At 43.9% G+C, this 14,812-nt stretch overlaps 2 protein-coding genes across 2 annotated transcripts; both read right to left on the bottom strand.

The window, feature by feature from the left end:
- Positions 1-589: 589 nt before the first annotated feature.
- LOC124133388 (protein obstructor-E-like) lies at positions 590-6,238 on the bottom strand. Its single transcript, XM_046497785.2, has 4 exons — positions 6,174-6,238; positions 4,899-5,052; positions 3,257-3,396; positions 590-986 (listed from the first exon to the last, which is right to left on the bottom strand). The coding sequence occupies exons 1-4, from the start codon at positions 6,214-6,216 to the stop codon at positions 910-912; spliced, it is 414 nt and encodes a 137-aa protein (XP_046353741.2). The 5' UTR covers positions 6,217-6,238; the 3' UTR covers positions 590-909.
- A 4,697-nt stretch (positions 6,239-10,935) lies between these two features.
- Positions 10,936-14,499, bottom strand: LOC124133305 (galactoside alpha-(1,2)-fucosyltransferase 1-like). The gene is made up of 3 exons (XM_046497662.2): positions 14,432-14,499; positions 12,201-12,256; positions 10,936-11,447 (listed from the first exon to the last, which is right to left on the bottom strand). Exons 1-3 carry the CDS (start codon positions 14,497-14,499, stop codon positions 10,936-10,938), a joined length of 636 nt encoding a protein of 211 aa, XP_046353618.2.
- Positions 14,500-14,812: the final 313 nt, after the last annotated feature.

Below are 14,812 nucleotides of genomic sequence, written 5' to 3'. Positions count from 1 at the left end.
GTCTGATATAGACTCAATTAATTACAGACCGCCGTCACATAGCTGGAATATTGCTAAGGAAAGCAAAACACAATTCTTATATTTTATTCTAGCTCTTTTCAAAACTATTAGTCGTTACATTTAAAACGAATATGTTGAATTGGTGTCCAGTACTTCTCGTCATTTAAAGTTATTGAAATATATAAACTACATGTATGCATGTACACAATGATTCTCTGTCCAGCATCCAATATAATTTTAATTAGAAGATAAGCCTTTAGCCATATGTTGTTCTATAGTTAGTGAGTGAGTGAGTTGTGTTTAACGCCGCTTTTAATAGTATTCCAGTTATATCGCGGCGTGTCAACTTAATATGGGAGGAAAGCCCGAAGTGATGCAGGTCTTAGACGTTTACCACTTCGGTGAAACCAACGAGCACGAGTATGGTGATGGCAAACAAAGAAACAAAATCGGGGCGAACCGGGATTCGAACTCACAAGGTTTCTGGCGTGCCCAAGGGACGCAACTCTGCACAGCCAATTGCGGCGCCTTGGACAACTGGGCCACCCGTGCCCCTTCCGATGACAGAAAGTAGACAAACAGTTGTTGGAAAGCAGTTTATTCACAAAGATATTAAGTATATTATAATCAACATATTTATTCAAATCGGCTAATTATAACAATGATCGCCTCGCCATTGCATGATAAGTATCTACAATACAAGATCTCGATGACCTCGGTGGCAGATAAGGCATGTCAAACTATTCTTGTAAGGAAGGCCGGTACTCTTATCTTACGTCACTACGCTATCGTAATACTGCCGTGTCTCTGAACATGTACACACAATAGGGTTGTGCAGTGGTACCGAAAAGTCGGGGACTTCGAAATTCTTCGTCCTAGTTCCAAAATCCGAGGTAACTCTGAATGTCATCAGTGTTTCGTACCGCAAGGTGGCGCCACGTGATTCGGCCAGTCGCAGGTCTTAAGTTCCTGGTTGAAGACGAGACCTGGATATAGCATGACAAAATTAGATCAGAGATAACCAGTGAATTATACCCCTCAACTTTTGATAGGAATAATCCGATATGTTATTCTATTTTCATATGCACTTGAAATATGAGAATCAGTTTTGCGTATCGTGGAAAGATAAAAAACAACAACTATCTTTCAAAACTGGAGTTGTATATGACTGGAATGTAGGCGCTCACAAGGAATCGGGCACTATGTGTCTGGCTCCTGAATGCGGAGTGAGTGAGTGGGTGAGGTTTAACGCCGCTTTTAGTTTGTTTGTTGTTCAACGCCGCACTTGGCAATGTTCCCGCAAAATTACGTCTGTAAATAATCAAGCCTGGACCAGACAATCCAGTGATTGACGTCATGAGCATCGATCCACGCCATTGGGATATTATGACATGCATCAACCATGTCAGCGAGCCTGACCACCTGAACCCGTTAGTCGCCTCTTACGACAAGCATTGCCGCCTGTTACGGCTAGCATGGGTAGCTGAGGACCTTCTACCCCGGATCTTCACGGGTTCCGCTTTGACTAATAATCCAGCATTAAGCCTGTATATATCAGACAACCTTGATGTTGTATTCGTGCCGACTATTTTGGAGAAAGTCATTCGTTTACTTCAATATCTATAAGTGAGTGAGTGAATATGGTTTTACGCCGCTTTTAGCAATATTCCAGCAATATCACGGCGGGGGACACCAGAAATGGGCTTCACACATTGTACCCATTTCGGGAATCGAACCCGGGTCTTCGGCGTGACGAGCGAACGCTTTAACCACCAGGCTACCCGACCGCCCCTCAATATCTATAAAGAAATAACTGACACACACACCTTATACACTGAAACCCTGTTAATCCGGATGTACTGTTCCCATGTAAATCGACGGATTAACACATGTACATATTAATAAATCGTAAATATGAAACTATATCTATCTGTAAAATAGTACAGTAAACGTCAGAAAGGAAGATCTGTGGATTGACTGGGTCGGACGTATGGAGTTTATGTAGTAAAATTCAAATTCATTTATCTGTCAATTAATACGCCGCAGTTCCACACAAAAAAACATGTTGTTTTTCATAAAATAAATTTTGGTTTCCCAACGTCCCACAGTCCAAAGTTACTGCTGAACCACACATCATCTGTTTATTTCCAGACTCAATTAAACTTGAACCAACCAACCGACCTATACTACTCAACAGAAGTTAAGGACCAACCGATTCTTTCATATTACTATATTTAGTGAGTGAGTGAGTTGGGTTTAACGCCGCTTTTAACAGTATTCTAGTTATATCGCGGCGTGTCAGCTTAATGTGGGAGGAAAGCCCGAAGTGATGCAGGTCTCAGACGTTTACCACTTCGGTGAAACCCACGAGCACGGGTATGGTGCTGACAAACCTAGAAACATAATCGGGGCGAACCAGGACTCGAACCCACAAGCATAGGTTTCTGGCGTGCCCAAGGGACGCAACTCTGCACAGCGAATCGCGGCGCCTTAGACGCCATGCCCCCTATTGCTATAATTAAAATGTCATTGCACGACAATAGTAAGCACTTACAATAGTTAATCGGTCATGGCATGCCAGATTAACTGTAGTGATATAAAGGAAACGGAGATCCTTAACATCTTTGAGTAATATGGAGACAATTTAAAAATCACTATCTCAAAGCACTGGTTTAATGGCGACACCTAAGCAGACGGGGGTCTGATAAGGATATCTACCTCGTCAGTGTGGGAATAAACACATTAATCAGGGGAGTTTTTTAAAAATTATGTCATCTCTACGATTATCGTAAGTCTATGTTAAATAGTGGAGTACAGTTTGGGGTTAAAGGTTTGTTGGTCCCTGGTTAAACAGATAACGCCTGATCGCCATTGTGTGTCAGCATTAACGGGAACCATGAGGCAAATTTGTTTGTTTGTTTATTTGATTTACGCCGCACTCAGCAATATTCCAGACGATGGTCTGTAATTAATCGAGTCTGGACAAGACAACCCAGTAATTGACATCCAGAGCATCGATCCACGCAATTGGTGTGCGATGACGTGCATCAACCAAGTCAGCTGGTCTGACCACCCGATCCCGTTAGTCGCCTCTTACGACAAGCATGGGCTGCTGGAATCTAGGGGGGCAGAATGCAAGTCATCTTCCCGAAGCAAGGGCGTTAACTGAGTATAAAAGTGTAAAATGCAAGTGTCCAAAGGTCTAGTTAATCAATATTTTCACAGTTGGAAAATGTATCATACTCTCCGGGCTTACTTTCGGGACATAAGTCGTGACCGAAGAAGACTTCCCCCATGCATGTGTAGTAGGAACGACACCCGTCGTCCACGTAAACACCGTCGTCCTTGCCGGTGCAGTCACGTGATCTACCACAAGGGGGCTCTACAGCACTTGGGCTGGAAGGAGAGAAAATAATATCTGAACAGTCAAGTGGGTGAGTGAGTTGGGTTAAACGCCGCTTTTAACAGTATTCTAGTTATATCACGGCGTGTCAGCTTAATGTGGGAAGAAAGCCCGAAGTGATGTAGGTCTCAGACGTTTACCACTTCGGTGAAACCTACGAGCACGGTAATGGTGCTGACAAACCTAGAAACATAATCGGGGCGAATCGGGATTCGAACCCACAATCATAGGTTTCTGGCGTGCCCAAGGGACGCAACTCTGCACAGCGAATCGCGGCGCCTCAGACGACTGGGCCACTCGTGCCCCCTGAACTGTCAAGAAACATGTTTGTTGTTGTTTTGTAGTTGTTTTGTTGTTGTTTTGCTATATTAAGGCAACCGTCTCCGTGGTCTTGTGGTAGAGCGTCCGCCCCGGCCGCGTCATACCAATTGACGTTAAAAGATGGTACTTGTTGTTACCCTGTCTGGCGCTCGGCATTAGGGGCTAAAACAAGGACTGGTCGGCTCGGAGTCAGTAAACTGTGTCTGAGTTGGGTATTCATGTTAAACTACGGCATGGTATCACAGTGACCTAGCACTATAAATCGGCATCAGTCCGGACTAGTACGAGCAGCCACACAAACACACACACGTACCTGCACGTCGCTATATAAGTGCAATAATCTTGGACGCGACGTTAAACCCCATTTCACCTCACCTCACCTATATTAAGGCGGTTTGTGGTAATCTAATCTGGACTAGACAATCAAGTGATTGCCATCATCAACATCGAGTCAAGCAATGCAGGTCACAGAGTCTGGCCACCCCGATCTATTTAGTCGCTCGTGAGCATGGGTTGCTGGGGACTTATTCTTACCCTAAAGCCCCACGTTATCTGTCAAGATAGAAGTCTGAGAAAATATTAATACGAAAAATATGTTTAGTTGTCTATAGATGCTCGTTCATATATACGTTACAGTAACGTAACTTTAGAAAGGGAAAACCAACACAAAACTATAACTTCCCCACGCCTCGGTTGGACTATTGTGCGTCGCCATTGCATCCCATGCACAGCGTTACTGTAGTAACGTACCTGTTGCTTTAATGACCAACTGGTGTTATTACGGGACAAGCCGAAAAGCGACTTTCGTGGCCATTTTTTGCAACTGGGTTCCGTCTTAGCGCAAACGGGCATATTTAAAAGTAGTGTCAACTCGTTGCGTAATGATTCACACATATTTTCCCCATCATGAATATTTTCAGATGCTATTTAAAACACATCGGGACTTGCGGTATTATACAGCATGTTTGAACACATTTAACTGTATGTTGGGAATATTTTTAGATGCAAGACATATGTAAATTCCAAAATTATTCCTGAGGGATTCTTTGACCGAAGAACTTGAAGTCATGAGCGCATTCTGATTGGTTTGTCGTATTTCCCACATACGATTCATCGATAGGGGGACGAGTCTTCTTGTATGTTACGGAAAGGGGCGAGTGGTGACGAATGGTACCTGTCGCAGCTGGCAGTCTTTGCGTTGAAGACCAGTCCATTGTCACAGAATTTCACTTCCGCTTTCCCGCCATGACAAACGGTGAAGGAACGACAACTCTTCTCGTACACGCCGTCGGTTAACGTCGTGCAGTTAACACCATCGGCAACGTCGGCTACAACAGAAAGAACGTTGATAAAGGGGAGATGGGCGTGTTAGCGTAAATATCACTTAGGGGTAGAGTTTGTTTGAGACAGAACATTTATATAGTTCGCGATTCTGAGATGGAGCATTTCAAGCAAAAGTTGAAGCCTGGTTAGAAATTAGTTATTTCCAGCATTCCCGGAAATACATTTTATTGCTGAAACTAAAACCTCTTTTAGATACATGACGTCACCCACTAGGTAGTCCATGGCTCGTGGAATGAGGGCAGAGCTCAATATCAGAGTTGGGGCATTAATTATATTTACACAGGGACCCAACAAACTAGGAGTATGTAGTGTCAGTAAAATCCCCAAACTGTAAAACCCAAGACGACAAGAATTTCACTAATAATTGACATTAATTAAGTGAGTGAGTGAGTAATTGTGGTTTTACGTCGCTTTTAGCAATATTCCAGCAATATCGCAGCTTGGCCCCAAAAAAGGGTTTCCCACATTGTACATATGTCGAGAATTGAACCCGGGTCCTTGGCGTGACGACCGAACGCTTTAACCACAAGCCTACCCCACCTACCCCGGCACTAATTAGCAGACTTCCGAGGCGTAAGTAAGACAACACTAGGGGCGGTCGGGTAGCCTAGTGGGTAAAGCGTTCGCTCGTCACGCCGAAGACCCGGGTTCGATTCCCGAAATGGATACAATGTGTGAAGCCCATTTCTGATGTCCCGCCGTGATATTGCTGGAATATTGCTAAAAGCGGCGTAAAACCATACTCACTCACTCACTCACTCAGGCAACGCCACATGAACGGTCTTCTGCCTTGGCACATGGTATGGTCGATCACAGCAGAATGGCGAAGATAAGATAAGAAAATCGATTTGTACAAACTTCTAAAGAAAATTATCTATGTCCGATACCAAAGCTGAATATATACCCAAACTAATAATTACTGTCACTCCCTAGATATATGCGTCTTAGGGGTGACAATAATTACGAGCATGCGTATATTACCAAAATTATGATTGTACGTTTTAGGCCAAACATTTAGTTTCCATTTAAATCATACATTAACACAATTTTGGATTTCTTAAAGAATGCAGACCGAGTGGGTAACAGAGTCTTACCACACACTCACCTACCAACAGGGTCAACAACACGGTCAGCAAGGGGTACAACATCGTCTCCCTGGGTCCACACAACACTGAGACTCTGACCTGGGCCGGTGGTGTCTCTGTTCACACGCATGGTCTTAAAGGTACACTCTCTACGTGTTTCCGGCGCCAGGCAGGTACTTGCCCCGGCCGCGTCATACCAAAAGATTGTAAATTTGTTTGTTTATTTGTTGTTTAACGCCACACTCAGCAATATTCCAGCTGTATGACGGCGTCTGTAAATAATCGAGTCTGGACCAAACAATCCAGGGATTGACATCATGAGCATCGATCCACACAATTGGGATACGATGACATGCATCAACCAAGTCAGCGAACCTGACGACCGGATCCTGTTAGTCGCCTCATAGATAAGCATGGGTTGCTGAAGATCTATTCTAACCCCGGATCTTCACGGGTAAAAAGACCTGAAAAGATTGTACTTGTTGTTACCCTGCCCAGCATTAAGAGGACAAGACAGGACTGGTCGTCTCGCACTCATGTTAAACTGCGACGTCGCTATATAAGTGCAATAATCTTGGACGTTAAACCCCATTTCACCTCACCTCACCTTCAACTGGTGGGTTCAGAGGAGGATTTTGATAACATGTACCCATGTGCATGAACCAAGTCAAATGAATTCTGCAAGTCTTGAACATTAAATGAATGTATCCAAGAACATTAAATGATAAGCGTCCAAACCAGCAGATGAACGGTTGTGGCTCTGTAGGGTAAAACATGTCTTTAAGATGTTTTGTTAAATATTATTGGTCACTGGACGAATGGTTTTGGAATTTTTGTGGTATTTGGTACTCTACAGATCGGGCCACTGGTTATTGGGTTATCCCTGATGATGATGATGATGATGATGATGATGATGATGATGATGATGATAGGATTCTGAGCAATTCTGGCTTGGGGTCCTAAATATTGCTGCTTTACGCAAACTAACAGTCAATGATGCAAAGTATTCGTCACCACTCGCTCCTTTCCGTAACCTGCAAGAACCATGTACGAAAATACGACTAACCCTCAGAAAGAATTTTTGATTTTACATATGTCTTGCATCTAAAAATATACCCAAGACACAGTTAAATGTGTTCAGTCATACTGTATGATACCGTAAGTCCCGATGTGTTTTAAATAGCATCCTGAAATATTAAATTTTTTATAATATATGGAGGAATATATGTGAACCACTACGCATCAAGTTGACAATTGTTTTAGGTATGCCCGTTTGCGCTAAGACGGAACCTGGTCGCAAAAATGGCCATGAGAGGTGCACGAGTCCCGGAAAAACACGAGCTGGTAACGAATGGATGCAAAGGTGCGAGTAAAACTGTATGAAGCGCACGTATAATATACACATGCCGCGACTGTCCCGTCACAAGTTGTCCTCGAGACTGTTCAAATTGTATGTCGAATTATCTGTAGTTCGAGACAAGCGAAGTGCCGATGTTAGATTATTATACAGATAGAAGTCTGCCTGCGTCATAACATTGCTTCGTCTCAAGAGTTGGGGGGGGGGGGGGGGGGGGGGGGGTTCGAATTAACAACGTGTAATCGGTACCTGCTATTCTATTTATCTTTATTCTCATTAGGTACGTCCTAGCATATCAAATATGTTGACATTGATATGATTGTCCGGAGAGCGGAAGGTCGGTGGCCGCGTCATACAAAAGACGTTAAAAGATGGTACTTGTTGTTACCCTGTCTGGCGCTCGGCATTAAGGGGCTAAAACAAGGACTGGTCGGCTCGGAATCAGTATACTGTGTCTGAGTGGGGTATTCATGTTACACTACGGCATGGTATCCGTCATGGGTTCGGACTAGTACAGTCACACTTATACACGAGCATAAATGTCCCATATAAGTAAAAGAAATGTTTCTGATCGTCATTTTAAACCTCGCGGGTCACTTAAAGCCTGTCAGGTCAATGCATTTCCTCCGTTTCGAATTCAGCTATGATTTAAATTTCTACATGTTTAAAATAGTACAGTTTAGTATGGTTCCTCCTGTCCTTAAGGCCATGATACACTATGTAAAAAACTACAGTTTGTTTGTTTGTTTGTCTGTTTGTATATTTCCACGTTCGTGGAACGTACTTTCAACTCTTTCGCTGTTGGAATTAGGTAATCACTCTTAGTGTGTCTGGCTGCTTTCTTTCAATCGCTGTAAGAAAACAAGGCCACGTACGCAAAAATATGGTTGAAAAAGACTGGTCACCTTGATGAGAAACATTTCTTTTGTAGACTAAGTGAAATAATTTTGACCACGACGTTAAGCCCTATTTTCCTCCTAGGGCGCCGCGATTCGCTGTGCAGAGTTGCGTCCCTTGGGCACGCCAGAAATCTATGATTGTGGGCTCGAATCCCGATTCGCCCCGATTATGTTTCTAGGTTTGTCAGCAACATACCCGTGCTCGTGGGTTTCACCGAAGTGGTAAACATCTGAGACCTGCATCACTTCGGGCTTTCCTTCCACATTAAGCTGACACGCCGTGATATTACTGGAATAATGTTAAAAGCGGCGTTAAACCCAACTCACTCACTCACACACCTATTCTCCTCACCAGATGGCAATGCTGCTTTAACAAGGCGTCCGGATGTGGAGGTCATGAGCTGTGGGAGTATTTAGACTATCAGCACTGACCAGTGGTATCAACACGCCCTGTCCGTCAACATCAACGGTGGCTTCTCTGCTATGCCTAGATTCTCAACGTAATCCACTCGCGCTCCCCTTCCATGTCTTTTTAAAAGGGCTTGAAGTGGAAGGCTTCTAAATCTTTATTGAATACAGTGAAACCTCGCTAATCCGGACTTTACTGTCCCAAGTTAACTTTCCTTTTTAAAAGGTCTATCCATGTGTGTGTGTGTGTGTGTGTTTAGGCTGGTTCTCTTTGGTATTATTTATTTTACATATATCCATAGGGGCTTGGTGCTCTCACCGATTCTATTGCCATTCGGCCACACCGAAACCACACTGTTGATATGATGCATGCGGATTTTATACACGAGACTTTATTCCCCAAACAGTTTCCACGTTATGTGGCTTGGTGTAGAATGGCTTCATGGTATTCATATGCACCAAAAATACTTTAGTTTTTTTTCATTGAACTGACGTTGCAAAATGCTGCATCCGGCCTTGGTCTACCTCTGGGCACTTCGCGTATACCGTATACCGTATTTTAATGTCGTAACATGTTTGTGGAATTGGCGTGTACTAAATGTGTCTTTCTAAACGAGAATTTCCTGTCCATTGTAAGTACATGCAATACCTGCATGCTTTCTCTACCTCTTAAATGTTGTATTGTATGTCGTCATGACAACTACTGCTGTGTCAATATAAAAGGCAAACATTCATATCATTTTATTACAATCAATATGCATGACATTGTATTATATTAGGGCGACACAAGTTCATCATCAAATCAAACAGGAATGTGGCACAGATGCTTGCAACCCAACACCCTACCTCCAACTCTCTTACAACACACACTCGCACACACACTCACACACACACTTACATTCACACTCACACTCATTCGCATACACACACATGCACTCACACACACGCCCACTCGCATACACACACGCGCTCACGCAAACTCTCTCTCTCACACACACACACACACACGCACTCTCATACACACACACACACACGCACTCTCATACACACACACTCTCACACAGACACAGACACACACACACTCACACACACACACTCTCACACAGACAGACACACACACGCACTCTCACACAGACACACTCTCACACAGACACACACACACTCTCACACAGACACACACACGCACTCTCACACAGACACACACTCTCTCTCTCTCTCACACAGACACACACACAGACACACACACACACACACACACACACACACTGGAGAGAAAGAAAGAACGGAACGGGCGCAGACCCTTGACGTCTACGTGTGGTAATACCTAGGGATGCCAGGGTACCATAGTGAGGATGGCGTGAGTCAACTTTGTCTTCATTATTGAGGAGCGAACCCATTATTCAACCCCGCGGTCAGTACACCATAGCTTGGCTCCTGGACGGGGAATTGGGTAGAGGTTGCTGTTGTTTGCAATGCTACAGCTGATGATGAATGACAACGATCATATGCACAGACAATCGCAAAGATGTACTATGTAATAAGATGATGTAATACATATACATGTATATGTACGTAATGTAGCAAAAAAGCTTTGTTAAACATCTTCCGGTGAGCCCATTTGTGGCAAACTGCTGCAGACAGAGTCAAGTGCAGTTACAAAATGGCGCATTTTAGTCTAGTGTTGTGTTCTCATAGACGTTAAACTCAACACAATTGAAAAACCAGACAGTTATGTCAAAATTAAACAATTCCACTGAAACATATACATGAACTTCCAATTTTGAAACCAGCAGTTCTTTCGCGTTTCTATACGACTCAAAAGAAGTTCAGGACCATCCGTTTCTTTCATATTACTGCGGTCGGGTAGCCTAGTGGTTAAAGCGTTCGCTCGTCACGCCGAAGACCCGAGTTCGATTCCCGTACAATGTGTGAAGCCCATTTCTGGTGTCCCCCGCCGTGATATTGCTGGAATATTGCTAAAAGCGGTGTAAAACCATACTCACTCACTCACTCACTATCATATTGTGGTGATACGTAATCTATAAGCCAGTACTATAGTAATATGAAAGAAGCGGGTGATCCTTAATTTCATTTGAGTAGTATATAAAGTTATCTTCCTCACAACGCCACCCAGTGAGGCAAGTAGTAGTCATCCTTCACCACCCGGCCGTCCAGCCATGAGCCTCGTTCTGGGTAGTCCTTGAAATACACCACGTGACCTGAAACAAACCACCCCGCCCACCAACTGAAGGTTCCGGTAGACTGGATCATGTGACCACAACGAGATAGAAGGGCCAGGTGGATGCCCGCGGGGTGGGGCTCAGATATAACTACATCCGGGCCCTGCAGGTTGACCTTGGCCCAAGGGAGATCATCCCCAACAACAAGGAACGTCACGTTACCGAGTTTTCTCTTCATGTAGGCCATTGCTCTCTTGTAGTACTGAAGAGACGGCACCGCGTATCCAAGCTTCTTAAACCGATTGTACATGTAGTCACCGTGACGAATATGTACACCAACCACGTGACGATTCACATCCGTCACGGATTCCACATAGCGTTTGAAAAGACCTTTTGCTTGTTTGTCAATGTAGGCCCGGAAACGGAATTCAGCCCTAAGTTGAGATTCAACTGCTTTAAAATATTTCCATGATTGCAAAAATTCAAAAAGTGTCGCATTCGTTAAAGGTAGGGTGAAAAAAATACCGTCATAAATTCCAGCAGACCTTTCCTTCACGTAGGGCCAACATCTAGAATCCACCTCTTGCACGTGGGTGAGTTCAAACAGCTCCAAGAGGGGGTAGGAGGGTGGTATGAACGGTGTACGGCGTGTTCGCTCCGCAATTCCTAACAATGACGCATACTTGAAGAGATGGTTTCCCGTTCTGCCACCAGGTGTCACTGTTAAGTACAGACTCTGTGACAACAGTTCGTCCACGTACACAGCAGGTGGACACGATACGTAGCGCCATATCAACACGGAACAAACAACTGACGCCAGAAACACGACTGCAGCGCCCAAACACACCGATTTGTGACACGTCTTGGATAAGTGTCTCGACTTCGACACCACGAACAGGCTTCTGAGAAGGGTTGACGTAAAAACCGTCATCATCAGTGGTGTTGAAAGCAAGGTCCTTTTGGGTTTTTTTCCCACAGGTAATAATTTATCTTTGATTCTGTACATTCAAATGTGTTTAAATCTTGAAGACCGAAGACCTAGTCTGTTTATCTGGGCTTTTGGAAAAAATATTTCTCTGACAAACATTAACTTGCACTAACAGTGGTTTTTCATGAGAACAGGATTATACTATGCATGATGCGCCGACTCTCCCCGGGCGTGGCAAGACCATGGCATCATGCACACCCGTTGGCGTTTCCTACGAAGCTGTGCTGACGTCGCCGGAGACTGACTGTCGCTGGTGACGTTCTCAATCCATCTATGGACATAAACAGTTTTATAAAAATAATATGTATTTGGTGATGAGATACTGTAACAAAATAAGAAATTTATCTCTCACTCAAGTGCAAAAACACTATCTGTCGTAGCTACTTCCAGTCTTATTTTGGGGAATTGGGAAATTCACGGTACTGACGCTACGGTTTTCAGACAGATCGTGAAGCTCAGAAAGAAAATACATAATAAATGAAAAAGAATTATGTTTGTCAGACATATTTTTACCAAACAAATAGAGAATCTCACCCGAGTGTCTTTTAATATCAAATATATCAACACGAGTTGATAAAAGTGGGAAAACTCCGAGGCTTGCCGAGGATATTTGCCACTTTTATCAACGAGTGTAAGATTATATTTATCATCCAACATCATTCTTCCAACTTTTTCAATTTGTAGACAGTAATTAGCAGTGTCTTCAGTGTAAAATGTACTGCAAACAGCTTCATTAGCAGAGCCATTGGCGATGTCATTTGATTGTGACGTCATGGTAACCAGTGATGTCACAATGGTCTGCAAAGCATTGTGATGTAATTTCATTGCATCGATATCTAGAGTGAACATATCGCTTGATCTCATCAAAGCGATATCTCCTGTGGGAGCCAGTTTTGGATGATAAAATGTACGCCACTCAATTTTCTCGAGGCAAGGGAGTTAACTGACTGTAAAAGTCCAGTTTCCACCCTTGCCGAACCAGGCTGGAATTTGTGGGCTCGATCGATCGAAGTGATAATATATCACTCCTGGCATGCGTTTTTGTCGAATGACACGTGACCGTTTCTCGGCCAGTGAATATGTCGAAAAACATCACTTTAAACGATAAAGAGATTAATAGATGAGTGTGTTTCTTATCGTAAATACATGTATCATATATCAACAATACAATTGTAGTATGCGGGCCTGTATCGAGCAAAATGCGTGCTTTTTATTCTTAAAATACAAGTACAGTAAACTACGGTTATAGCGAACTCAAAGGGACCACCAATTTTAGTTCGTAATAACCGTAGTTCGTTATAAGCATATATACAGCATGTATACAACAAATGGCTGGTACTAAAATATAAGTTCGTTGTATCGGTAGTTCGTTATAAGCGTGTTTGTTCTAAACGTAGTTTACTGTAGTTACTAATCCGCGAGGGTAATAAACACTTTAACATGCAATGTCATTCTTATGATACTTTTAAGCTATATTTCCATTCACTAAAGTTACCTGAGATACAGCGTTGGAATACAGTGACCGAGTGAATATCCCCATTTATAATCTTACATAAGTGCCAACGCCTTGCAGCCATGTTTGTTTCACAAGGATTCAGGGGGCACGGGTGGCCCAGTCGTCTAAGGCGCCGCGATTCGCTGTGCAGAGTTGTGTCCCTTGGGCACGCCAGAAACCTATGATTGTGGGTTTGAATCCCGGTTCTCCCCCGATTAGGTTTCTAGGCTTGTCAGCACCATACCCGTGCTCGTGGGTTTCACCGAAGTGGTAAACGTCTGAGACCGGCATTACTTCGGGCTATTCTCCCTCATTGAGCTGACACGCCATGATATAACTGGTTTCCGTTAAAAGCGGCGTTGAACCCAACTCACTCACTCACTCACAAGGATTCACAAATCAGGAAGCCGAGATAATCTATGGTGAACACTGTGCATAGGATTTTGAGCAAGTTGGCATTTCTTGTATGTATTGATCTTCCTGCGAGATTATCTCATTTGCATATTTATCAGATCGGGACACCACGTTAATCGGATTGGTTTATCTTATCGATAATCGGCCGCCTCCTCGGTCTTGAGGTAGAGCGTCCGCCCGGAGAGCGGAAGGTCCGGGGTTCGATCCCCGGCCGCGTCATACCAAAAGACGTTAAAAGATGGTACTTGTTGTTACCCTGTCTGGCGCTCGGCATAAAGGGGCTAAAACAAGGACTGGTCGGCTCGGAGTCAGTATACTGTGTCTGAGTGGGGTATTCATGTTAAACTGCGGCATGGTATCTCAGTGAGCTAGCACTATAAATCGGCATCAGTCCGGACTAGTACAAGCAGCCACGCAAACACGCAATATAAGTGCAATAATCTTGGACGCGACGTTAATCCAAATTTCAGCTCACCTCACCTCTTATCGATAATCCATTATGTCATACACTGAGGTGATATTCTGTTCCGTAGTCACCTGTGGGTAATACGGTACTGAGCACGTCCATCGTTCGTCACTTGAAGATCAGACGCCCGACGCTTCATGCCGTTCCACATTCAACAAAGACTATTTGTGTATCAGATCTTTGAGTGAGTGAGTGAGTGAGTATGGCTTTACGCCGCTTTAAGCAATATTCCAGCAATATCACGGCGGGGGACACCAGAAATAGGGTTCACACATTGTACCCATGTCGGGAATCGAACCCGGGTTTTCGGCGTGACGAGCGAACGCTTTAACCGCTAGGTTACCCGACCGCCCCTATCAGATCTTTGAGAGGGGGCGGCGTTTACTTACACGCGCACACAGACATACAGTGAGAGAGACAGAGGCAGAGGGACACACACGCATCTTGTGTCC

Source organism: Haliotis rufescens, unplaced genomic scaffold (genome assembly GCF_023055435.1).
Source record: "Haliotis rufescens isolate VD_foot unplaced genomic scaffold, xgHalRufe1.0.p SCAF_21, whole genome shotgun sequence".
NCBI classification, from domain to species: Eukaryota; Metazoa; Mollusca; class Gastropoda; order Lepetellida; family Haliotidae; genus Haliotis; species Haliotis rufescens.
The sequence above is the reverse complement of the archived record's forward strand: the minus strand, read 5'-3'. Positions and strand labels throughout refer to the sequence as shown.

Coding starts and splice junctions, on each gene's coding strand:
- LOC124133388 (XM_046497785.2), bottom strand. CDS start 6,216: ATGTTGTACCCCTTGCTGACCGTGTTGTTGACCCTGTTGGTAG. Junction 5,053..6,173: donor GTTGTTGACCCTGTTGGTAG/GTGAGTGTGTGG, acceptor TTTCTGTTGTAG/CCGACGTTGCCGATGGTGTT. Junction 3,397..4,898: donor AAGACTGCCAGCTGCGACAG/GTACCATTCGTC, acceptor CTCTCCTTCCAG/CCCAAGTGCTGTAGAGCCCC.
- LOC124133305 (XM_046497662.2), bottom strand. CDS start 14,499: ATGAAGCGTCGGGCGTCTGATCTTCAAGTGACGAACGATGGACGTGCT. Junction 12,257..14,431: donor CAGTACCGTATTACCCACAG/GTGACTACGGAA, acceptor TTATGTCCATAG/ATGGATTGAGAACGTCACCA. Junction 11,448..12,200: donor GGCGACGTCAGCACAGCTTC/GTAGGAAACGCC, acceptor ATTTTAAAGCAG/TTGAATCTCAACTTAGGGCT.